General features: G+C 57.8%; 3 protein-coding genes across 3 annotated transcripts; all 3 read left to right on the top strand.

The window, feature by feature from the left end:
* The first annotated feature begins 1348 nt into the window (after nucleotides 1-1348).
* LOC104036200 (uncharacterized) lies at nucleotides 1349-4864 on the top strand. The gene is made up of 2 exons (XM_075716600.1): nucleotides 1349-1415; nucleotides 2198-4864. Exon 2 carries the CDS (start codon nucleotides 2224-2226, stop codon nucleotides 4192-4194), a length of 1971 nt encoding a protein of 656 aa, XP_075572715.1. The 5' UTR covers nucleotides 1349-1415; nucleotides 2198-2223; the 3' UTR covers nucleotides 4195-4864.
* A 10247-nt stretch (nucleotides 4865-15111) lies between these two features.
* Nucleotides 15112-16845, top strand: LOC142594330 (uncharacterized). Its single transcript, XM_075717041.1, has one exon. It carries the CDS (start codon nucleotides 15112-15114, stop codon nucleotides 16843-16845), a length of 1734 nt encoding a protein of 577 aa, XP_075573156.1.
* Nucleotides 16846-17135: 290 nt separating this feature from the next.
* Nucleotides 17136-22286, top strand: CPN2 (carboxypeptidase N subunit 2). The gene is made up of 4 exons (XM_075716869.1): nucleotides 17136-17288; nucleotides 17371-17449; nucleotides 19539-19681; nucleotides 20640-22286. The coding sequence occupies exons 1-4, from the start codon at nucleotides 17136-17138 to the stop codon at nucleotides 22284-22286; spliced, it is 2022 nt and encodes a 673-aa protein (XP_075572984.1).
* Nucleotides 22287-24846: the final 2560 nt, after the last annotated feature.

Below are 24846 nucleotides of genomic sequence, written 5' to 3'. Positions count from 1 at the left end.
AAATTTCTTTCTGTGTTTCTGCCCTCATGCACCACCCAGAAGCAGCTCACCAGCTGTCTGCTCTGCGTGCTGTGGGCTGTAGGCTGAGGTACTTGCCCTGGGTGCGTGGGGACGTGCTCCTCATCAGTGTGCTGAGGGGGATAGGTAGGATCAGGGACAGGCTGGCTTACGAATTTCTCTATTGAGGTGAAAGCATCACTGGTTTATGCGAGAGGGTCAGTTTTGGAGTCGGATGGCGGGGATTACTAGGAGAGTGAGATTCTCTGAAACATTCTTTTTTGACATGGAAAAGTCCTTTGGAAGGGTGAAATCACAAGACCTTTTTTTGGTGACTTATGGTCTCGAAGAGCTGTAGAAAGGGCAGTGAGAGCTTGCTTTGCAGCACCACGTTGCTGGTAGTTGATACCACTAGGTGCTGTGTTCTTCCCTTCCTGAGGAAAGGATGCAGATTTTACCAGTCTTCAGTATTCCGAAACTAACCAAGAATCTTTTTTTATAAAGTACTCTCTCTTGCTTTTTTTGATGCAGCAGCTGTTCTTGCTCCATGGTGGTATGTTCTTGTCAGCAGTTCAGGCATGTGAGAAGCTCTGCTCTCCTACCTGACTTACTCCTTTTTAAGTGATTGTGTTTGTACCCATGTCTGTTTGGTGGGGTTGGTTTGACAACTTCCTCCTTGCCCCTAGAAAAGGGTATGTTGGGATGGAGCCCTCCTCTCCCCCAGTGTTCTTGGAGCTGAAGACTGACACGGTGTCAGCTATTCCAGTTAGGTCTGCAGAACTTGTCCAGCTATTCCAGCAGTCCCAGCTGCTGCTTCTGCTGATCAGCCAAGGTGCTTGACTTCAGGTTTCTGATACACTTGGACTTGTTGATTTCACTGAAGAAGTGTTGCTAAACTGTGGAGGATTTCTGTTTGACTTGGTCTTTTAACTATTATCGTTATAGCATGTATTGGGTTTGCATGGGAAGGTTTCAGTAGTGGGGGGGCCACAGGGGTGGCTTCTGTGAGAAGCTGCTGGAAGTATAGAAGTAGAAGCTTCCCCTATATCCGACAGAGCCAATGCCAGCCGGCTCCAAGACGGACCCGCCGCTGGCCAAGGCCGAGCCAATCAGCAACAGTGGTAGCGCCTCTGTGATAACGTATTTAAGAAGCAGGGGGGAAACAACGGGAACACAAACTGCAACTGGAGTGAGGAGTGAGAATATGCGAGAGGAACGACTGCAGACACCGAGGTCAGTGCAGAAGGAGGGGGAGGAGGTGCTCCAGGCACCGGAGCAGAGGTTCCCCTGCAGCCCATGGTGAAGCCCACGGTGAGGCAGCTGTGCCCCTGCACCCATGGAGGTCCACGGTGGAGCAGATATCCAAAATGATTGCTCTCCTGTTCCTTTTTTTGTTTGGAAATCTATACAACTTTGTGGTATGTTTCATGCAGATCTAACTTTATTGGTACAGCTTTCTAGCAAACCTCATGGCATTTCTTTCCTCTCGTTTCACTGTATTTTTAATACCACTGGTAACTTAGTATTGTGTTAAGCTGCTGAAATGAGACTCGTTGGTTATCAGAGGCCCACTGCTGTCCTGTGCTGCATGAGCTCTTGCGTTTTATTTCAGGCTACATCAAAAATAGCCTGTTGCTTCTTGTGTGTTCTTGGGCTGTTCCAAGAAGCGATCACTTCCAAATGCTGAGAGATGATTTAACAAAACTGTGTGCTGTTTTGCTTTTGGCCACTTAAAATACAGGACACCCTTTTTACCTCCATTATCTATTTTTGCAAGCTAAACTTTATTTTTAAACCTCAGGTAACCTACAATAAAAAAATACTGGACCTTTTGATAATTTTTTTTTTAAAGACTTGCTGTGTGTAACTTAGTATAATGCTTTTCTGTTCAAATAAATATATGCCTTATGACTACTTAGAGTTCCATCATGATTTTCATATGCTTTTATTATACTTGACTAGTACAAATATAAGCAAGGAATACTTGATTTACAAAAGAGCTTTATCTGTACTTCTCAGTGTAAGCTGAGCTCCTTAGAAATATTTGCAGTCAACAGGAAAAGAGATTTTGAAGTTTGCTTTCAAGCCAAGAGAAATTTCACACGCATTTCCAGGTTTTATGATATAGTCACACAACTTTGTCGGCTGCTAAGTTATTAACTACCTGTGATCAAATCCCAACTCTCTCTTATCTCAACAGCTAATGTTTCTGGCACTTCACCAAGGATGTTGGTGTTTCGTTTGTCAGTGATGATCAACCTTTTCTTCCAGTTGGCTGCATCTTTTTGTCCTGAGAAATGTGACTGCTCTTCAAAAAATGCAATTCATTGCTCTGGTCCCCACATAAAAGACCTGGAATCGTTAAATCTGCCTTGCAACATGACAACAATTCGCATAACGGACGCTAATGTAACATACTTGCAGGATGTTTTTTCTAGGATGGTGGAACTGCAGCATCTCATCTTGTCTTCAAACAACATCTCTCTGATTTCACCAACGGCTTTTAAAGGTTTGAGAAGACTAAAAGCCCTCAAGTTGCTAGATAATAAGCTGGTCGAACTTCCCCCGGAAGTGTTTGATGACATGGTACAACTTCAGCAGCTGATCATTGAAAATAACAGGTTGAAATCCATAGAAGAAAATCTGTTTGACAAACTAGCTAGTTTGGAGGAGCTTTTATTGAACAAAAACCAACTAACAGCACTTCCTAGTGGCATGCTGAAGAAACTTGCCAAACTCAAAGTATTGAACTTGTCGAGAAATTATTTGGCAGCACTGCCTAGAAATATATTTAGTGCGTTAACCAGGCTTGAGAAGCTGATGCTGTATTTTAACAGGCTGTCTTCAATAGAGTCTGGTATGTTTGATAGCCTGAAGGAGCTGCTGGAACTCTTCCTGCATTCCAATAACATCCAGTCCATCGCCCCTGATGCGTTTCATTGTCTTCATAAACTGAGAAGCCTAACGCTCTCCAGAAACAAGCTTGAGGTTTTGCCTCCTGGGCTCTTTCTGCACTTGCATGACCTGTCTAAATTGACCTTGTACAGGAACCCCCTGAAGACTCTTCCAGAAGTATTGTTTGGAGAAATGAAGCATCTTGGTAGCCTGTGGCTGTATCACACAAAACTCTCAACAATACCAGATTTTGTGTTCAGTAACTTGACAAATTTAGAGCTTCTTGTGCTGAGTTTTAATCCAGAGCTTAGTGTTCTTCCTAAGAATGCATTCAGTGGTCTGAATGAACTGCGGGGCCTTTCTCTGCATACAAATAATATTTCCAGACTGCCAGAGGGCATCTTCCTGAGCCTTCAGAAACTGCAGAACATTTCCCTTTTTGATTCGAGGCTTGAGGCTCTTCCTAGAAACCTCTTTCATAATCTCAAGCACCTTCAGAAGGTTTACCTCAATAGTACTAAGGTGCAGTCTCTTCCTGGAGATTTCTTTACTGCTTTACCTGAGCTGCAAGAAGTCTTCCTTGTCGACAACCCTTGGAAATGTGATTGCCAAATTCTTGGCTTCCAAGAGTGGCTCCAAAAGAACATGGAGATAGTTAAAGATGTGCCGTCTCTAATGTGTGACAGCCCGCTGGCACTACAGAATATCTCTCTTGTGGCTCTAACAGATCACCACCTGAAGTGCCTGCCAACCACAGCTGTTACATACCAGATGTTCAGCTCAACTTATCCCCAGGCTTCGACTTACCTTGTGACAGAGCACTTGGTATCATCTTGGGAGACTACTGTAACAGTGGCGTCCAGCTTGGGTACCAGCACACCCACATCAATTCCTCTTGCAACTCCAGGTTTTACCTACTCAAGTGTTCAAGGTGTTGGACAGCCTGGGTTTCATTTCTCAGATGTTCCAACCCAGGCTTCTCCCAGCATCACAGTAGAAACCAACAGTGTCAGAGGAACAGATTTAACTACTATTGCCTGGTGGGATGAGCTGCCAGCCCACAGGAGTGCTAAACCCTGTTTTAATACCAGAATTGCTTACTGTCAGCTATTACTGTGCCTTCACACTTCGATTTTAGCACTCCAGAGTGTAACCATTGTGCTCAGTCTGTATGTGATGGGTATAACCAGGCAGCTCCTGCACTCCAGAAGTACTCCTGCTCAGCCTGTAGTTCTGGTAAAATTTTTAAGAAGATCGAGAATACCAGCCAAAGAGAGAAGCACTGTTTTGGATGCATTTTGAGCATTTGGGCAGTTAACGCTTAATTCAGATATGGATTACAAATCTTCTTAGCAAGAACCATAAAGACCTTGTTTTTACAGCATAATGAAAATGCGCTTTAACGTACCTTACAGTGTTCACCGAAAATGATTGTAATCACTGTATGTTGCTACAGCACTTGATGCAGGAACCCAGATGGAGAGCTGAAAGAAAACCTGTGGTCACCTCTATGTGTGTGCTACTGGTTTCCTGCTTTGGGCTGCAGCCCTGTCCCTGCCAGACACCACTGCCTGCTGTCGTGCTCACGCTGCTCAGATGGAAGTGGCATCAATGTAGGGAAGTCTACATAGGAACACGGCTTTTAACTGTGCCTTAAAGGTTGCCTGTAGTACTCCAAATGCTATTATGCCTTATGCTGCCTGCAGTGTTTTGTCTCCTTGTTGAAAAAAGAAATAGTATTTTTGGGAGGGGATGCTGGAAAAGACCTTTTAAAAATGGAGGCGGGGGCAGAGTGACATGGTGCAAACATCTTAGTTTTTCTGTCCTCAGTCCCTTTCCAGGACGTGGCAGGAGGAAGGCGTACCATTCAAAGCTGACAGTGCTTTCCTCTAGCTTAACCAGAGGAAGATAAGTAAGATCCTGGCCTAGGAAGTATAACCTTGATGTATTTTGTTGTTTGTTTTTTGGAAACTTTGTAACATTACTACAAATCTGGATTTTAAATAAACACTTTCATCCTTAAATTTTGACCAGTGGTCTGAGAAGCAAGGTGTTACTCGCTGCATGATGCAGTGAGTCTTGAAATGAGAGTGCCAGGCAGATGCCCAGGACTGAGGCTTGGCTCCAGAGGAGCGTAGCTGGTTTGAGAGCTGGTCTTGACTGAGCTGGGAGAGAAGGGGATGGTCTCTCCTGGGCTTGGGTAGCAAAACATAGACGTGCAGAAAAGCGGCAGGGAGCCTGCCTCATCTGAGGGCCCTGAAGTGTTGCCACGTTTTTTTGAAGTTGGCTGGGAAACATACACGTCTCCATCAAATTGCATTATGCAGTAGCATATTCAGTTATATTCAGTCTCACTACTTTTTACCTTTTCTTATTCCATAGTATTACTCCCTGACTTCCAGCCCTTTTGAGTGTTGATATACAAAGACAACTGTGAGGCAATAGTTTGGGTTTTGGTCTTCATACCGAAATGTTTTTTAATATTTTGAATGATAGGCGTATGTTAAGTTGTAAGTAGACTGGTAGCTGTCAGACTGCATGTGCTTTGTAGCTCTTGGATTTAACTATTAGCTTTTATCTTAATTTTGTGACTTAGCTTGTTCTTAAAAGCTCTGAAATTTGTGCTCAAAAGCTAGGGCTGGATTAAAGAACCTCTGGATGTGGTTCCCTGGCATCTCAAGCAGGAGACCCTGTGCTCTAGGAGTCCTTTTGTAGCCTTACTGGCTTTCTAACTATTGAAGTCTTTCCTGGATGGCCTTGAGATGGCACTTCACAAGCCTGAACTGAAAAGAGCTTGCATTTGCTGCAGGTTTGTGGCTTATTTCCTGCTGTGTGCTACTCTAGGCAATGAGAATAAACTACAGACTGCTTTGTTTCAGGGTGCTCTGCTGCTGGACTTGAATTCCTCTTCTAAGCTGTGAAAAGAGGCAGTGTGCTTCTGTGGTGTTAAATAATCATTGTCTTGCTGGTGAGGTTTAACAATATTTAGCAAACCTGGCTAACTGGTAGGTAGAGCCATCTCTAAAGGAGGAGAAATGCAAGTCACTACAGCTGGTGCGAAGCAAACTGGGACTGGATTCAGAAACAGAAGCACCAGAATATTTCTTGCAACATATTTAAGGGAAGCACAAAGCCGACATGAAGCTTTCTTGGTGGTGGTTCTGGGATGTTACATGCTAGTGCTTAAAAGGAGGCAGTTGTTACAAATTTAGGTTCTTGGTTAGGCAACTATAATGACCACTTAGTGTTGTTGCAGCTCCAGCGCTGTCGTACCAGTGCCACGCAAGCATCTGCTCACAGCAGGCAGGAGGTAAGTATAATCTGGACTAACGAGGAAATCGTTCTACAAACCGTGCTGGTTATTGTGTGCCTCGGTGAGGCACTGAAGAATTGCACTCGTGGCTACAGGCTCTGGGATGCACACTGCCTGATTTCTAAGAAAAAGTAACAGTTCGGTTGCCATATGGGTGTACAACACCCTAATGCCCAACCTCTGGAAGAGCAGCGGGTTAGCAGCAGCTGCCATCTTTTTGAACCCTCCTTTGGCTGCCCCGGCCCCGCAGCGGGGCCAGCTGGGTCTCCGTGCTGCTCCTTTGGCTCCCGTTCCGCAGTCGCTGAGCTCTGGCACGTGGGGGCTTTGGCACGCGGCTGCGTACAGTCAAGTGCTCGGAGGAGGGTGATTCGTCTTTACATGCTGTCATTGGGCTTTCCCCACACTTGAGCCAGACGGGGAAGTGAAGTCAGCAGACAACAAAAGGCTGGAGCAATAAGGGGCTGGGGTGTTTTACTAACTCTTCCTCTGAGGTGTCCTGTTTTGAGCTGCCCCTGATTCATTGCCTGTTGCCCAGCAGTTGTTCCTGCAAAACTCCCTGTCCTGGGAAGTCCAAGGACATGCTTATTTATATCCCATCTCTGTTTCACCGGAGAAGGTGACGATCTTCCAGGTCAGCGTGATGGTGGCTGCGGCAGGCGGGGAGGCAGCAGGGAGGGCTCCTCAGGAAAAGTGCAGCTGCACCTCGGAGCCTCTCTGCAGCGTTGCCTTGCTGCTGTCTCAAGGCACTGATGGCTTGCCATTGCCGGTGTATTGGCAAGGTTTTTCCCAGTCCCTGCAGCCCATGCCTCCGTGATCTACTGCCCAGCCTTCGCCACCAGGCTGGGCTTGGGGGGACAGGGGGCTGGAAAAGGTTGGAGGTATCTAATCCCTGGTGCGGGGTGTCCCTGCTGCTGGGGAAAGGGTGGATGCAAAGCACATCTGCACTCGGTGGCTGAGGGGACTGGCTCCACACCCTTGGCTCTTGTATGGGATGCAGAGTCGTGGTTAACAGCCCTGCATGTTAACTAGACCACAGGGTCCAGGAGCTTGCCTCCAGGGCTGCATCCTAGTCAGGAGCGCTTGGGGTACATCGCCAACGCAGGATAGTCAAGGGTCTTCTGTAACTCGCTCGGTTCCCTCAAACGCTTGTTTCTGTGGCGGCTGCTCCTGCTCTCTCTGCTTTAGGAAGTCCTGGAGCAGTGGGAGCTCTGACCCCTGTGCTGGGCCACAGGAATACCCAGCGTGTTTCCAGCCTGATGTCGCTGCAGGTGCTCTTCTCCTTTGCTTGTTGGGACTTGAATGCACAGTCCCTGAAGAGCGGGGTAGCGAGGAGGGGATTAACTGCTGCCATACGTGCTGGCAGCTCTCTGCATGTTTCCCAGCTGCTGCAGGACCCTTCCAAGCCACCAGCACTCATGCGCTGCGCTCGTGTCCCTGGCATCTCTGCCCTTTCCGTGTCGCCTCTGCCACGTGAGGCCAGTAGCTGCTGGAGGGCCTTGGCTGCTTGCAGAGGGGAGTGAGCTCAGGTGGGTGCCTACTAAATGCAGCTCAGCCCCAGCATGTAGCAGCAAGATTGGAGCCTGCACCTCGAATCCTCCCTCTCCTGGTGGCAAAAAGAAGCTGAGTGATGGCAGGCGTGCTCAGAGAAGACACCCAGGAGCGTGTGAGACCACTGGGTGGGAGGCAGGAGCTCTGAGAGCCTCCGGCTGACGCTATGGAGCATTGGCTGTGTCTCCTCCAGGCCTCCGACCAGCGTACGTTGCCTGGGGAAGCTCATTCAGCAGCTGCGATAGGGGAGCACAGCATTTCCTAGGGATGATGGAATAGCTGGGAGGAGATGCAGCCAAAGGCACGTACCTGTGGGACAGGGCTGGGATTGCAAGTGTTTATAAACTCTCAAAGTGATCAGGACGCCTGAGGCTCCTGTTCCGCCCCTGCTCTGTTCAGAGATGGGCAAGCTGTGGAGGTGTTATGCCTCCATTTTCCTACCCAGAGTATGGGTTCACATCCCCTTCCCTGCTGGGTGTTTATGGGTGGGTGAGCCCTGCCAAAGCCTCTTGCCTGGGACATGGTGGGCGAGTCCTGCTTCACTGCGGGGTGGGGGTCTGCTTCACCAGCAGGACCTGGAGGCACCCCGCCACCGGGTTTTTGTACAATTGCTGCTGTAGAGCTGTCGGGTTTTTCTGCAACATGCCAGGCTTTCAGCTGTGTCTTTGTATCTCTCTAGATGAAAAAAAGCCCAGGGCAGGGAGCCAGCGATGGCTGGCAGCGGCTCCGCAGCCTGCTGTGCACTCCTCTGCCAGCTTCCCCTGGACACAGCAGAGAGATGGGGCCTCTTCTCCCTTGGGCTGTCGGGAAGGGGCCCCTGGGGCACTCCCTGGTGCCAGGGATGGCTTTATGGAGCTGGAAAACGGGACGAAGCCGAACCAGCAAACACCTCGCAGTGCATGAGCAGGGACCAGCCCCCCGCCATTGCCTCCCGCTCCAGCCGGTCCTTCCCCCCTCTCGCAGCGCCCATCGGACAAGCTCTTTCCGCTTCAGATTATCTCTCCAGGCGGACTTGGCTGCGAGCCCCACATTCCTTCCAGCCTAGCGCTGCCCTGAGCCCGCGCCAAGCCCTGCGCGCTGCTGCTGTTGCTGAGGGCTCAGGCCAGGGCTGAGCTTGGAGGAGATGGTCCTGCTGGCCAGGCGAGCTCCGCTGGTGCTTGAGATCCTAAATGCTATTTTCCTTGAGCTCCAGGAGGGTTGTGCTGGGTCTTTTGCTGGTGCTTGGATGGAGGTCAGCCTCATGGCCATCCCTGCTGCCCATCCTGGACGAACCAGGGCTGCTGCTCCTTCCCAAAGCTCCCACCCAACTTCCCCAGGGAAGGCAGAACCTGTCCCCATCCCCTGGGGCAGACGCAGATGGGGCATCATGTAGCCATGAGCATGGAGGCAGCCCTAGCTCTGCTTTCCTCAAGCAGTGAGCTGAAAATGCTGTGGGGGCTGGATTGCTGTCCCTATGGAGGAGCTCTCTGGTTTGGGCTCCTCAAAGGGTTAGGGTGGGTGTGTGGTGGGGAAGGGGCTGCTGGTACCCCTCTAATGCGTGGTGAATGCCCCAGCACGGGTTTCCGAGGGACTAATGCACCTTCCTTCACCCCTCAGCTCTGGCTCAAGCCTGCGTGTCCTGCTGCACAGCCCAGGCCCGGAGGTGTCCCCCAGTGCTGGAGGACCGAGGGGACCCCCTCTTCTGGCCCCTAGCCCAGCCCTCCACCCACCCTCCTCCGCTTTAGCAGAGCAGAGTTTGGCCTGACGCCCCGGGCCAGCCAGTCTCTGTGAGCACCGGGGGCCACCGTGGGGGTTTCTCATGGCCTGGTGGGTGGCTTGCAGCAGTGCAAAATAACAGGGGAGGGGGTCCCAGCCCTGCACTGTGGGGAGTGGCGGGGCCTGGGGATGTCCTGTCCGTCCCAGGGGTGTGAATTTAGGCACACTGGAGCTGGAGGTGTGCGAGGAGCAGGGGCTGGGGAGGAGCGGAGGCTGCTGGGCTGTGCAGCCCTGCGGTGTGGGTGAGCGTGCTCAGCTGTTTGGCAGATGAGCAATGTGCTCTCCCGGCCAAGCCCACAAGCTGCTAATTTTAGTGATTACATGAATTTTTCCAAGCAGCCTTGAGTCCTTTGGTGATTCAGAGCCACTCGGCTTTCCTGCGCCCACCATCCCGGCTGTGGGGATGCACTGGAGGTGTGCCAGCATGGACAGACCCGGGACTGTCCCGCTGTCCAGGAGCGAGGCTGACCTCCCCAAAAATGGGTGATGCTGCTGTTCTGGGACTCCTGGGACCTTCCTGGCTGGTGGTGTTTTGGGGCTGAGCTTGATGTGGGGGAGCACCAGGGCTTGTGCAAGAGGTCACAGGACAGACGGGAGCCCTGCTGCGGCTGGGAACCCAGACTGCGTTAAATGCAAGTGGCTCAGCGTGGCCAAGGGTTGCCTGCTCCTGGCCCTGCCAGCCTCTGGGAGCCCCAGCCAGGGTTACATCAAAACACAAGGGGTAACACTAGCTGGGACCACTTGCCACAGGGCCTCCAGCCCTCCTGTGGGCTCAGCAGGAGAAAGCGGAAAGTTCCGGGGGCTCTCGGGTGCAAGGGCACCTCCAGCCCAGGCTGCCACTGCCGGCAGCGGCTGGGCTGTGGGGCAGCACCGCGTGCTCTGGCTTTTCCTCACACAGCAGCGTTTGGCCACTGCCTTTGGTGAGGAATCAGAAAATTGTGTTTGTGCAGCAGCAGAGATGGCGAGGAGGGCTGGTGGCTCTGGGGGAAGGAGCCAACCCCCCAGCCCAGCTGTGACCGCAGGTTTTGCTGCCAGCTCCATCTCATGGGGGCACAGGGTCTGGCAGGTGCCCACCCTTGGGCTCCGTCCTCTCCTTAGAGGCATTGGGACATGGCAGTGACTCCACGCCATCCCGAGCTTCGTCTGGGTTGTTCGGCCTTTCTCTGGCCAGTGTGGCTGGAGCTGGGGAAGGTCCCTGGAGCACTGCTGGACCCTGGGGCTTTCTCATGGCACGAAGCTTGCTCCGCTCCATCCAGCATCGTGCGTGCTCCCTGCTATGCAGAGCAGCCTCCTTTTGCAAAACGCTTATCTCACCCTCAATAACATCCACATGCTGTCTCTGGGAGCTGCCTCTCCCCTCCAGATGTGCACAGCGTGTCCGTGTGTCCTGAGATCTTGCACCGCAGGCAGCAGCTCCCCTTCCCTGCCTGCCCCCCGCTCCCCTCCCTTGCATGTAGCCTGGAGCAAGCTCCTGTGTGTTCATTTCCAGGAGCAGCTCCCTCTCCTGCGGGTGCGGTGCACGGGCTTGTGCCGTTACTCAGCCTTGCTTTATTTTTAGGGATGTCTTGAAAACACACTCGTCCTTTCCAGCCAGGGGCCGGAGCCAGGTTCCTGAGGCCTGGCTAGAGGCTGCTGGGATTTTGGCAGGGCTGTTACCTGGGTTCTTCTGAAACTTCGGGTCCTTTGCGTGGCCGTAGGTGCCATAATCTGATCCCCTCCCTCCTGGGGGCAGGGTGTTTGAGGGTAGCCACCACTGCATCCCCATCCCTGTGTCCCCCCTGGGGCAGTGCTGCTTGGAAGGAGTGAAGTCTGACATTCCTCTGTCGGACTGGGCTTGGGGTGGTGGTTTTTCGGAAGTGCTGGGGTTTAATTTCTGTGTTGCCTTGCTGAAAAGCTGTGTGCTTCTGGGATGAGTCAGAGCAGGCAGCAGCCCAGCAGCACTGGCGCTGGCGGCGGGCAGACAGAGCCGGTGATACGGGTGCGATAAGGCCACGAGAGCCCTGCTTTCGTGCCAGGGCTGCAGGGAATGGGCAGCTCCCAAGCTTGCCGCCTGACCTCCAGCTGCACTGCTGTCAAGGAAGCAGGGAAGTTATTTTGGGAACCATGGTGCTGGGAAAATCTGCTACGTCAATGGCGTGTGAGCTAAAGCACTTGTGGGTGGTATTTTCAAAATGCCCCTTCTCCGTCCCCAAATCCCTGGGCTTTGCTCCAGGAGCAGGCAGGGAGTATGGCTGGGGGGTAGCCCCAGCCTCGGCGCTTGCTCCCCAGCTGGGGAGGGGTCCGTGGCCATCCGGCATGTCCCACGGCAGCCAGGCCCCCCATGCAATCTGACATAGCGGTGGCGGTTGTCTCCAGCTGAGGTCCCACTCCCTTCCCTCTTCCCACGATCCCTGTCACTTTCCTCAGAGTCTGGCTGGAAACTTCCCCCTCCATCCCTGCAGTTTGTTGTTTATCCTGGTCTGAGCTCCACTTTGAACAGGGTCCCCGTCCCCTGCGCCCTCGCACCCCTCAGGCCACAGCATGCTGTGGCATGGGGATGGAGGCAGCCTTCCTTCCTCCTCTCCGGCAGCAGCCCGGTGCTGTTCCCATCTCCAGCAGCTTGTTAGCACCGGCTGGGACCTGAGCAGGGGCTGCTGCAGCCGGCGGAAACATGGGTGGGCTGAGACAGGATTAGATGTGATCAGGGAAATTCCAGCTGCCCCGTGGTTAGCGTGGGGCTGCTCGGGCTCCGGGAAGCCCGATGGGAGTGCTGGCTCTCCTCAACCGCTTCCTCCCCAGTATCCGTTCCTGGTGGACCCGGGCTGCCCAGGAGAGGTGGGTGAGGGGCGGGAAATGGGCTGGGCCATGGGGGCCAAGGGCACCCCCATGCACCCATGTGGGTTGGAGGGGGCAGGGGAGGGGTGGCAGCAGGCACCCCTGAACAAGTGGGTAGGACGGGCTTGTGCCCTGCTTCCCAAACACCCCTGGGTGCTGGGCTCCATCACCCATGCGTCAGGGCTGCTGAGGATGAAGAGCAGCATGTGGGCTGCTGCACAGCCGCGGCAGCCCCTGGGAGATGGCAGCATGTGCCGCTTTGGGGCTGCTAGGCTGCCTGCAATCAGCATCGAGGGGGTTTCTCAGCGCCTGCCGGCACGGCGGCGCTGGTGGGAGATGCTCGGGTTTGCTGAGGGTTCTGCGAAGCAGCCTGGCCCCAGCAATGGCACTGACCCGTGCTTGGTGCCCGCTCCCTGGCTGGGCTGGCCGAGGTGCCTGTGGAGCAGAGCCCTGGAGCGGGTGCTTGTGGGTTCCTGGCCCGTTTGCATCTGCGGCTGGGGGCAGTGAATGAGAGCTGTGACCCAGGCAGGGTTGGCGTGCTGGGGGGCTGCCCGTGCTGCTGGCCCTGGGCTGGGGCACGGCCGGAGGTCCTGACACTTGCAGGGGCTGTAGCCGGGGAGGCAAGTGCTGTGCACGTGCCAAGGCAATGCCGTGGAGTAGCCCTGGTGTGAATGCGTGCCAGTGAAGGGCAGGATCGTGCCCAGGGGCCTGGCTTTGCCTCCCCTGCCCCCACGGTTAGGGCACCCAGCCGTGTCCCACCGGGGACCAGGGGGGCTCCCGGGGCCGAGCTGCTACCTGGGTGCTGGCTGACGTGAGCAGCGTGTTCACAGGGCTGGCTGCTTGTCTTCAAACAAGGGCACTGGGGTTCAGGAGGGGGAAGCCCAAAACTCCATGCTGGAGATGATTGCTGTGTTTGCTGAGGAAATAGGTGTTGGAAGCAGCTCTGCTCGAGTGCTTTCCCTAACCCCGACACTGCCCCTGTGCTGATTCATTGATTTGGACGGGTTATATACTGGGAGGGGAAGCATGAACCACACTCGGCTCTCTTGCCAGCACAGAGCTGTGCTCGCTCGGCGCTCGTGGCTGCAGGACACTCGGGTAAGTCTCCTCTCCACTACTGTCCCTGTGAGCGGCCCCGGGCCTGGGGGACTCCTGGGGCAGCTCTGGAGGGTGGCGGCATGGCAGTGGGATGTGCATGTTCAGCATCTTTTGATTTGATGGAGGTGTTTGTCTTGCAAGGGTTCTCCAACAAAATGAGACCACTTAGGCATTGTAGGAGCTGAAATAGTTACACAGGCAACATATCTGAAATAACAACCAATAGAGAAAATTAAGGGGGGGCAAAGTTAACATTTAGGGGGGGCTGAGGTTAGGAGCAGCGGGATGCTGAGGGGCTGAGTGGTAGGGCATATTCAGCTCCTTGGTCTGTAAGTTTTTTGTCCCTAGAAGAAAAGAGGAGATAAATTGTTTTCAGCTGCTTTTCCTGAACGGCGATCCAGCGTGGATGCTCTCTGAGCTGTCTTACCAGGGAGTGACATGAGCAGGGCTTTTGATATGCAGAGCGTTTGGGGAAGTTTATAAATGGCTTGCTATAAACAAAGCTGTTCTTGGATGCAGATTGTTTCCATATGGGAAACATAAACTGCGCTGGCTTGTGGAGAGTTCCTCCCTCCCTGCCAGAGAGCAAGCGTCTTCCCTGGAGGGAGCTTGGGGCGGAGGGCATGGGCTGTGCCCCCAGCACCCCGGGGTGCTGTGCCAGCCAGGGCACCGTGCCCGGACCCCTGCGCTGCCGGATTTGCCCATCTGGCTGAGCTGTGCTCGGGGATGGGGGAGCTGCGGGTTTTCTCCCTCCCTTGTGCCACTCGAAGCTGTTAGCGCCATGCCAGCCTGGCACAAGGCTGATGCTTTAATCTACAGAGGGGGGAAGCTCCCAGGCCAGAGGAGGGAGGAGAGGGTGTCCACGGTAGCCATGCTTGTAGGGTGATGGAGCCCCTCATTGTAAAGCCCTTGCTCCCCCCAGGCTCCCTTGGACTACCCCTTGGACCAGCCCGCAAACAGGTGCCCGCACCAGACACCCCGCTCTCATGGCCAAAATCAGCCAGGGCTGAGACCTTCTGCTGGGGATGAAGTGCAGACAGGGCCACGCCTGTACCCAGCCTGGGCTGGGGAGCTGGCAGAGGGCCTGGCTGACCCGGGCTCCTGCAGGATTGGAGCTAAAGCATGCCCGGGCAGTGGGTGCCGGTGCTGCTCTCGGCTCCGCAACAGCAGCTCAGAGCCCTCGCTGCTGGGCAGAGCCAGGAGGGTGCTTGGGTGTGCTGGGGGGGCCCTTTCTTCCTCTTCCTGCCCCCACCCAGCATCCCCGGGACCCGCTCAGCTGTGGGTGCCACAGGCCTGCTCCGGTGAACATCTCAGCTGTTTGGTGGTCCCAGGAGGCCAGCACCGCTGGGAGCAGCTTGCCACGCTCACTGCAAAACAGGAAACCGCACTCCTAGCTGCTGGAGGAGCTGAGCGAGGGGGACGCCAGGGATGCCACTAATAGCTGTGGTATGGCAGCCAGGCGCCGCAGCCCCCGGCTCTGTGCTTCCGCCTGGGCTGTGCCCAGCCCTGCCTGCCCCCAGCCTTCCTCGCCTGCCCTCCTCTGCCTCTCTGCCATGCTGGGTGCAGGAGAGTGGCCACAGACTCAGTGGCCCTTTCCAGGGGGAAAGCAGCACCCATCCCTGGCAGTGGCCCTGGGGGACTGGGAAATTGCAGGGGTTGAGCCCCCCTCTTTTGTTTTTGCTGCAGGCCCAATGGAGCAGGGAGGCTGGTGGCGGTGTCTGCTGCTGCTGGTGGGTATCCAGCTGGCCGGTGGCCAGTGCCCGGAGCAGTGCCAGTGCGTCCGCACTGCCCAGGTGGAGTGCTCCGGTGCCGGCATCACCGCGGTCCCCAGCCCCATCCCCGCAAACGCCATGACCCTCCAGATCATCAACACACGTATTGCCGAGCTGGGTGACGTGTCCTTCGGCAACGCCTCCCTGCTGATCGGGCTGCGCATCGAGAAGAACGACCTGTCGCGCATCAGCCCCAGGGCCTTCCAGCACCTGCCCGACCTGCGCTACCTCAGCCTGGCCAGCAACAAGCTGCAGGAGCTCCCCGTGCAGGTCTTCGAGCCCCTGGACAAGCTGGAGTCGCTACTTCTCTCCAGCAACCAGATCCTCCAGGTTGAGCCCTCCCACTTTGCCCACCTGAGCAACCTCAAGGAGCTGCAGCTGCACGGGAACAACCTGCAGGAGCTGAAGGAGGGTGTATTCGACCAGCTCACCAGCCTCACCAAACTCAACCTGGCCAGGAACAACATCGACCGCCTGCCGCCCCGGGCCTTTGAGCGGCTGGCACGGCTGCAGGTGCTGCGGCTCTACGAGAACCAGCTCCGGCAGATCCCAGCGGGTGCCTTCGACGGGCTGCCGGAGCTGCAGGAGCTGGGGCTGCACCAGAACCAGCTGGAGACGCTGTCCCCGGAGCTTTTTGTCCACAACAGGAACCTGCAGAAGCTCTACCTGTCCAACAACCTCCTCGCTGCCCTGCCAAGTGGCGTCTTCTTGCCCCTGCGCGCCCTCACCAAGATCACCCTGCATGTCAACCGCCTGCGGGACATCTCCCCCAGCGCCTTTGGACCCATGCCTGACCTGCGGGAGCTTTGGCTCTACGACAACGAGCTTTCCACCCTCCCCGCCGCTGTCTTCAGCAACCTCACCCAGCTGCAGCTCCTGGTCCTCAGCAAGAACCGGCTGCGCTTTGTGGCGCCGGGGGCTTTCCGGGGCTTGGGGGAGCTGCTGGAGCTGTCGCTGCACTCCAACGCCCTGCACCGCCTGGACGCCCAGGCACTGGAGGGGCTGCCCAAGCTGCAGAACATCTCCCTGCACCACAACCAGCTGCAGGCACTGCCGCGGGGCCTCTTCAGGGCCACCCCGGGGCTGCGGCGCCTGCAGCTGCACTCCAACGATTTGGAGTACCTGCCTGCCGGCATCTTCTCCCCACTGGCCAACCTGCGGGAGGTGAAGCTGCACAACAACTCCTGGCGCTGTGACGAGGGCATCCTGCCCTTGCGGGGCTGGCTGGAGGACAACCCCGACAAGGTGGGCGAGACACCCCTCCTCTGCGCCCAGCCCCCTGCCCTGCGGGGCACCCCCATTGCCGGGCTGCCACGGGACCAGCTCCTTGCCCCCCAGCCCCGCACTGCCTCCCCCCATCCCAGCACCCCACTCCCTGCTCGTCCCTCTGAGGTGGCATTGCCAGAGGGTGCCTGGACGGAGCCCCCCATGGGGCTGCCAGTCTCCCCCCGGGAGGAGGAGGAGGAGAAAGAGGAAGAAGAGGAGGAGAGGGGGTGGTGGGGGCTGACGCGCACGCAGAGCGGGGTGGTGGTGGCGGTCATCGTGCTGCTGTGTGTAGCCCTGCTCACTGCTCTGGTGGCACTCGTGGTCTACGGCTGTAGGAAGAAGAGCAACGTTGTGCTCATGAGGATGAAGGCACCTAATGAAGCATGAGTGCCTGGCAGACCCTGGGGCCGGGGGAAATGACAGCAGCTGTGCATCAGCTGCCCTCGCTGATTTGGACAGGCCAGCATCACCCCGTGTGCTGCGTGTCCCCCCTGCCTGCTCTGCTTTGCCCTGTCCCTGCTCTGCAGCACCTGGGTGTCCTCCCACCGCTGCCCTCTGTCCCCAGCCCCTCCCGCCTCCAGCGCAGCCTCTGTGCCTGCTCCCTGTCTGGGGGCAGCGGCCGGGCTGTGGGGGGGTTGAGAGGGACCCCTTGAGCAGGGAGCCACAGCCTGGCCATGATGGTGCTTACCCCAAACAACAGGACTTCCCCGTCCTTCACCTCGCATTGTCCCCTCCAGCGCTGCCTGCCCTCGCACTGCCTGCTGCCCTACCCCAGTCCCTCTTCCCCCTCACCCCGTGCCTTCAGCCTCTGCCCCTGCCTGGGCAGGCAGGTGCTAGCCGTCATGCAGGGCTGGGAGCTGAGCGAGCGCCTTTGCCTCCCGCAGAGCTGCGCGTCCTTGTGCTGCTTTGTAGCTCGCCTACATCTGGGTGGGGATCCCCGCCGGGCTGGGCCGCCTGGACCTGGCGCTGCTGCTAGGGTGGCACACCCTGAGTAACTCAGCCGCGTCCAAGCCGCCCTCCCTGCCTGCAGGCAGCGTGGGCCAGAGCACAGCCAGCATCTTCCCTCACCCCAAGCAATCTCCTGCTCCCCTCTCGCTTGTGCATCTCCTGCCAGGAGAGCCATGGGGCCACATGCCAGCATCTGGGCACAGTGGCAGATCCCCTGAGCCCTTGCCTCACGCTGGTGCTAACCCTCCTGCGGCCCTGCCCCTGCCTGCAGCGCCCTGCCCCAACCCCACAGGTGGCTGGGGGCTCACACCAGCCCCTGCTGCAGGGGAATTATAGAGGTGGGGGGCGAAGCATGCACGGAGCTGGACCTGCTGGACCCAAGAGGTGGCCATGCTGGCCGCCTCTTCCCCTGCAAGGGCTGTCTGCCAGGGGCTGAGAGAGACTCCCGCACTTGTTCCCTGGGGCTGCTGGAGCATGCTTGGGCTGCTCCTGTTGCACCCTATCCCTGGGCCTCACTGCCTCGACACCCTTGTGTGTACCCTGCCAGCTAGTGAGCAGCCTGGTCCTGCTCTGCCTGGCAAAGCTACATCCTCTCCTCCCCTCCCCTCTCCTCTTCCTCTTCCCACCCCAAATGTGCCCCTGTGTGTGTGCCTGGTCCTGCTGCCTGCTCGCAGCCCTCAGGCAACGGGCATGATGATGCTGCATGCCGGGGTGGGGAGGGTGGTCAGCAAGTGCTGGCTGCTCTGCAAATCGCAGGCAGGGGCCACAGTGTCCCCCAGCAGCACCTGTGTCCAGCGGCCACTGTGCCTCCTCCAGCCATGGCATGGCCACAAGAGTCCAGCTCACCTCTGCGCACGGTGTGGCAGCACCAGGCTGCCTGGGGATCGCTGCCACGGGACAAGGGTCACGCTTGGTGTGCACCCCATGGTGCATCCTGGATGCTGACAGCACCCCAGGAGCCAGCGCTGGCACAAGCAGCCCCACGCTCATGCACATGATGGGATGCTCCTCCGGGCTGAGACCTGCACGGTGGCGGGAGACACGGGACTGTGCTGCGGGGCCGTTGGGTGCTGCGCTGTGACCTCTCCATTAAAGCACAGTTGTCCACCCACAGTGACAAGAGCCGTTCATTTGCTCCTCCGCGGTGGGTAGCTGGGGGATGACCCAGCAGGGGCAGGAGCTGCGCTTGATTTTGAAATTTTTTCATGCTGAGGAAAAGCTTGTACAGGCTGGTGGGGTTGGGAGAGTGTTAGTGGGCTGTGCTGCAGACCCCGTGCTGGTCTGGGCTCCAACCTGGGGTGAGGGACCCAGGAGGGCTAGGCCATCCAACAGCAGCAGGATGGCTTTGGAGAGTGAGCTGAGACCTGGGCAAGCTGCTTGATGGAGACACCGACTGCCTCCTGCAGTCCTCTCCCTAGGGCAGGGCCCCGAGGGTTTCTCCAGCTCCATCCCAGGGTTGTGGGGAGCTCACTTGGCTCCCTTCAGAGCTGGCTGCAGCTGGCTTGCGTCAGCTGAGTTTCTCTGTGTGTCACCGTCTGCTCCATCGGTCTGGCTGAATGCATGTAAGTGTCCTTCCTCCTGCCCGTGGGGTTGCCTCTGTGGCTGCTGCCACCCTAGCCCGTTCCAACACAGGCCCTTGCAGGACAGCCCTTATGGTGGAGTATGCTGCTCCCCCGGGCAGGCTGCAAGCTCCCTGGGAGCCCAGCTGGTCCATGGGTCCCTTTGGCCATCCCGCTGCTGGCTGGGTCCATGTCCCAGGCTACAAAGCACTGGGTACATCTCAACACGATGGTCCCAGGGTGATCCCCTCCCCATGGCATTGCTTTGCCTTGCTAAGCTTCACCCGGTCCCTTCTCTCATGCAAGGGATGTTTCCTAGCCACATTGCCCGCTGAGTCCAGGGGGCTCTTGGGGGCTGCTGCAAGCAAACATGCTGACCTCAGTGTGGGACTGGTGCCACCTGTGACAGCAGCCCACTGCCACTGTCCCAGGGCCAGTGAATGTCTGGGGCCAGGACCCCGCCTCCCTGCCAGGATGCTTTCTGGTGGCTGCCTCTGACCTCACCTCCAGTCCCTCTGGGGTCAGGTTATTTTTCGAAGCGTTCCAAGGACACGGGTTGTTGTTGCCGATAAGCAGCAAAGAGCAGCTCCGCCCCAGCAGGAACGGCCCATCGGTCAGCTTCCCATCCGCCCCAGAAAACATTGTCCGATCTCGGCGAGCGGCATCCCTGTAAACCTGCTGCAGTCTTGGTGGTGGTCCCCACGATGCCATGCTCGGTAAGTGGCAGCCACACTGCTCGGGTGGTTTGGGGGGGCCTGGGACAGGTGGGAGTCGCTGATGGCTCTGCGTGAAAACAAGTGAGACGGTGGAAAGGAAAAGCCAAGCCCAACACTGCTCTTGAGCGCTGATGTAAGTCCAGGATACCCCCACTTGTGTCTGCAGGTGGGCACCGCCGTGGGGCAGGCAGCATCCCCCATCACTTGGCAGCACTGGCATGTGTCCTGAGTAGGGAGGGACTGGCGGAGGTCTGGAGACCACAGCTTTGCTCAGATGGTCAAAAAGTGCCTGCCATGGGCTGGAAACAGGCATTTGGTCAAGCCAAATATCCTTCAGGCAGGTTTGATGCTGCTCTGGTTGCTTGCAGAGAAAGAAGTACTCGATGGGCAATTAGAAATACAACCAGTGGAGCCCGCTCCTTTTGTCACTGAGCGCAGAGCAGCTCTGCAGCGTTGTCCCCATCACCCAGTGTGCGCAGCACATCCCCCTGCTTCACACATTCCCCTTCACCAGCAGCCAGGTCCGTGCCTGCAGAGACGTCTTGTGAGGCTGCAGCTTCCCCTGAGATCCCCGTGGAACCCCACAGCTCCCACCTCTGCTGCTGCTCTGCAGAACGTGGGGACTATCAGCAAGGGTGGCACTGCCCTGGTTGTCACGGGGTGGGCTGGAGCAGGGCTGGGGTGCAGGGGAAGAGCCCCAGCTGACCGCATGGGGCAGGCAGGGAGAGATTTGGGGGGGAGGTGCTCCCTGTTCCCGCAAGGGGAGCGCTGGGGTGGTGTGGGGGTCGGGGGCTGGAGGGATGCTCCATGACCCGGGGCAGCTGCTGGCGCTGGCAGTGCCCCTGGGCTTGTTCCCCTGCGTTTCTGGCTGCAAAAGCCACTTCCCCAGCAACACTCACCTGCGGGCGTAGATTTCTGCCCTGCCAAAGCAGGGGATGAGGCTCGGCTCCTTCTCCAGTGCAGGCTGGTGGTCTACACGCTGCTGGGGCTGGGGTCCCTACTGGTAGGGGGGCTGCCCCTGTCCTGCCACCCCGCCTGCCAGTGCTACGACACCTCCAAGGTCTTCTGCTCAGAGGAGAGGATGCGGGAGATCCCGGCGGGCCTGCCAGGGAAAGCCACTCAGCTCTTCTTCGTGGAGACAGCCCTGAGCAGCATCCGCAGCGGGGACCTGGGCTCCAGCACCACCCTCACCAAGCTGGTCTTCCTCAACAACAACATCCAGGAGCTGGAGGCTGGCGCCTTTCAGGGGCTGCCCAACGTCACCGAGCTGGAGGTGTCAGGCAACCCCTTGCCAGCAGTCAGCCCGGGGGTGCTGGTGGGGCTGTCCAGCCTCAGCAAGCTCTCCCTGGGTGCCAACGCCATCCACTCCCTGCAGCCGGGGCTCTTTGCTGCTGCCTGCGGCCTGCAGGACCTGCGCTTGCCAGGGAACAAGATCGAGGCGCTGCCCCCCGGCATCTTCCGCCCGCTCCGGCGCCTCCAGACCCTCGACCTCTCACAGAACGTCCTGGCTGAGCTGCCGGCCGGGCTGCTGGCCCCCCTCGCCAACCTCCGCCTCCTCAAGCTCAGCGACAACCTGCTGGTGCAGGTGCCCCCCGGTGCTTTTGGGGCACTGGGCCAGCTGGCTGAGCTCCACCTGGACGGCAACCGGCTGGAGGAGCTGCCGGCCGGCGCCTTCGCCGGGCTGGGGGGGCTGCGGCGGCTGCAGCTGCAGCACAACGCCCTGGGCAGCCTGGCTCCTGACATCTTCGCCAGTCTCCCCAACCTCACTGTCCTCAACCTGGAGGGCAACCGCCTGGCCACCCTGCCCGCCACCCTCCTTGCCAGCACCCCTCACCTCCTCCACCTCTCGCTGGCCCACAACCAGCTGGAGACGCTGCCCCAGGGACTCTTCGCCAACCTGTCAGTGCTGCAGACCCTGGCGCTCTCGCACAATGCCATGGACCAGCTCCCCGAGGGGGCTTTCCAGGGGCTGGCGGGGCTGGTGGCGTTGCAGCTGAGCCACAACAACCTCTCCAGCCTGCCGGCTGGGCTGCTGGCCCGGCTGCCCCTCCTGGCCTCCCTGGTGCTGGACAACAACCGCCTGGCCCGCCTGCCCCCAGGGCTCTTCGATGCCAACGAGGAGCTGGTGCGCGTGGGGCTGGCTGACAACCCCTGGGCCTGCGACTGCCGCCTGGCCTATCTCCTGGGCTGGCTGCAAGGCTTTGCCGAACCACTCATCCACGCACAAGCCTTCTGCGCCAGCCCGGCCGCCATCCAGGGACGGTCCCTGCTAGATGTCCCCCAACGGCAGCTGGAGTGCCCGAAAGAGCCCACCATCCCCCCAGAGGAGGGCTGGGACGGGGTGCCAGGGGAGGATGCTCCAGGGCAGTGCACCTACAGCAACCCTGAGGGCACCATAGAAGTGGCCTGCGATGCCGTGAGCTGCCAGCCGCTCAGCCTTCCCCTCCCTCCTCTTCCTCCTCCCGGGCAGGTGGTGGGGCCGGGGCCGGCGTATCAGGGCACCTGGGTGCTGCGCTCCCGCTGCGGCACGCTGCAGGTCAGCATCCTCATCACGGCGCAGAACGGGGATGAGGCCACGTCGCCAGGTCTCCCCCCTGCGCCCTAGGGCTTGGGCAGGTGCCCGCTTCTGCTCTGCTTTTGCACCAGCAACCTCCGAACCAGCCTGGGAACTGGCACCCCGCCTCACTTTCTTACCCTACCACAGTCACCAGCTGTCACTGAGCTCTCTGCAAGAGCCGGCCTGGTGGTATTTTTTTCCTCCCAGCTATGCGTTTCCTGTCTATTTCAAATATCATTAAAATGTATATATTATTCCCATGCAACCAGTTCCCATGGTGGAGAAAGGAAACACTTCCCCCTGTGTCTGCCTGCGTATTTGGGGGAAGCGAAGGTCGCTGTGGTCCAGCGGCGACTGGGCTGGGGCTGTGCGTGTTGGCCCACGGGTGCAGACGCTTGGTGTTGAGTAGGTGCTGCTCTCTGGCGGGCTCATCTCTGCCTGCCGCAGCTCTCCAGCCCCACCTCCTTCCCCGTTTCCCTTGGCAGTTCAGAGACCCAGCTGCAGCCTGGCACCAACCCCCAGGGCACGGGTTTGGTGTGGGGTGTCCAAGGGAGACGTAGGCGAGTGCTGCCAACTGCCCGGCAAGGGGCACGGGCTGCCTGGCTGCAGGGTGGGTTCCAGCCCAGGACTGTGCACCAGCAGGTCCCCCACCCACCCACCCTGGCAGGGCTTGGCCCACAGCCCTGCCACGGGACCCTGTGTTCCGCCCCAGAGAGGCTCGGGGACCCGCGGAGATGGGGTGCAAAGTCCCAGCAGAGCTGCCTACCCAGGGGATGGCAGGTAAGGTGGGTGCTCCCTTAAGGGAGCAAGTGTGTGCATGCACGTGTGCATGGGTGCATGTGTGTGTGCATGCATATGTGTGTGTGTTCATGGGTACGTGCGTGTGTGCAAGGCGCACGCCCAGCAGGCTGCAGCGAGCTGCCTGCCAGCAGAGCCCTTCTCCCAGTGGCGCTGAGGCCAGGGGTTGTGGTGTGGTGTTGCCGTACCGTCTTGCCGACGATGGGACGCGGGCTCTCCTGGGCCAGGCAAAGCTGGGAGAGCCCTGCCTGTGCCTGGCTACCCTCCTCTGAGCCAGCCTGCAGCAACAGGGGAACTGGAGTCCTTGCCTGGGGCTGCGCTGGTTTTGCTGCCGAGCTGTGCGTCTCTGCCAGCCCCTTCCCTGCTGCTGCCAGCTGGGAGCAAAGTGGAGGCTCCATGTTGTGTTAGCTCCTGGGAGGCAGGCGGTTGAGGCTGCACCCCTAGATGCGATCCCACACAGCCACCCCTGCACAAATGACTGCCACCCTACTGTGGCCATCTCCCAGGTGATGCTGGTGTGGCCACCTCCAAGCCTGGACGGGGGAGGCTGGGGCTGGCTGCAGCTCCCCAGCCCTGGCACAGCTGCCACGCCATGGGGTGGGTGTTGTCCATGGCCCAGGGAGGCTGCTGTCATTCCTGCTGCGAGCTCTGTGCCCTCGTGCACCCTGGCTCCGCCACCCTACAGCCTCTGGAGCAGCCTGGTTACCGAGCGGGGATGTGTACAGGGTTGATGTTGGAAAGGGGTAAGGCTGTTGAAAATGTGCAATAGTTTGGAATGTTTCTAAATTTGCCAGGAAAGCTCAGGAGCACAAGCTGAACCTTAATACAAGCAGGTGAAAGCTGAAGAAGAAATGCTTAAATGCAACTAGTGCAATTATCCAGTGGGCAGTGATGGATGCCTAGCACAAGACTTAAAATGCCCTGCACCAGCCAGAAGTCCTGGGTGTCACTGCGGGAGGGTCTTTGGCTTGTGCTAGCGTGGAGGGAAGCACAGCTCTCAGCCCCAGCCCCACGGCTGGCGAGGTGTGAGGCTATGGGGCTGAGCCTGGTGTATCTGGGTGTCAGCCTATCTGTCCAGCCACCGAAGTCATCAATGCTATAAGCGTAAACAAATGGCTTCAGAGCAGCACCTTTAGCTACATGAGCCAATTCCTGAGGAAGGAAACAGCTGGATATTTTTAATAGGAAAAGCTTTAAATAGGAAAAGATCCTTTTTGTTGTGTTGGTGGGGGTGGCGCCTGTGAAGCTGGTGGGTTATGCTGGTGGAGATATGGGACTGCAGAGAGCTTCAGCTACAAAACAGGCTGGCCTGGAGGTCTTCAGGTTTCCCTGGATGTGATTAGTCAAGTGGCACCAGCAGATAATGCCTAGGGAGTACGTGCCTGTGTCCTCTCTGAGGGGTTTCTGCAAATGGCCTCCCATGCTGTGGGCAGAGCTCGCTGCTCGCTTCCACACCGCCCCTTATCTCCCCTTGCAGACCTGCTCCCTGACCTTGTGAGAAACCAAGCCCTGCGCCTGGGCCATGGATAAAGAGCTGGCCAGGTGATGGGACCCCCATCTGGTGGCCTCACTCCTCGCACGGCACACCTCGCTCTGGCAGCTGGACTCGTTCACAAGCGCTTGGCCAAGTAAGTGATGCAAAACGCTTTTTGTTTTCTCTTTCAAATGTGCCGGGAGGGGTGGCTCTGGGGGGCTGTTGATCATTTTCTTGCAGCAAGGAGCAGGAGAGGCTGCAGCGCCGTGAGCTGGAACCATCTCTTTGTGTCCCTGCACTGCTGGAGGGCGGGACAAGCAGGGGACCACACTGAGG

Source organism: Pelecanus crispus, chromosome 9 (assembly GCF_030463565.1).
Source record: "Pelecanus crispus isolate bPelCri1 chromosome 9, bPelCri1.pri, whole genome shotgun sequence".
NCBI lineage: Eukaryota > Metazoa > Chordata > Aves > Pelecaniformes > Pelecanidae > Pelecanus > Pelecanus crispus.
The sequence above is the reverse complement of the archived record's forward strand: the minus strand, read 5'-3'. Positions and strand labels throughout refer to the sequence as shown.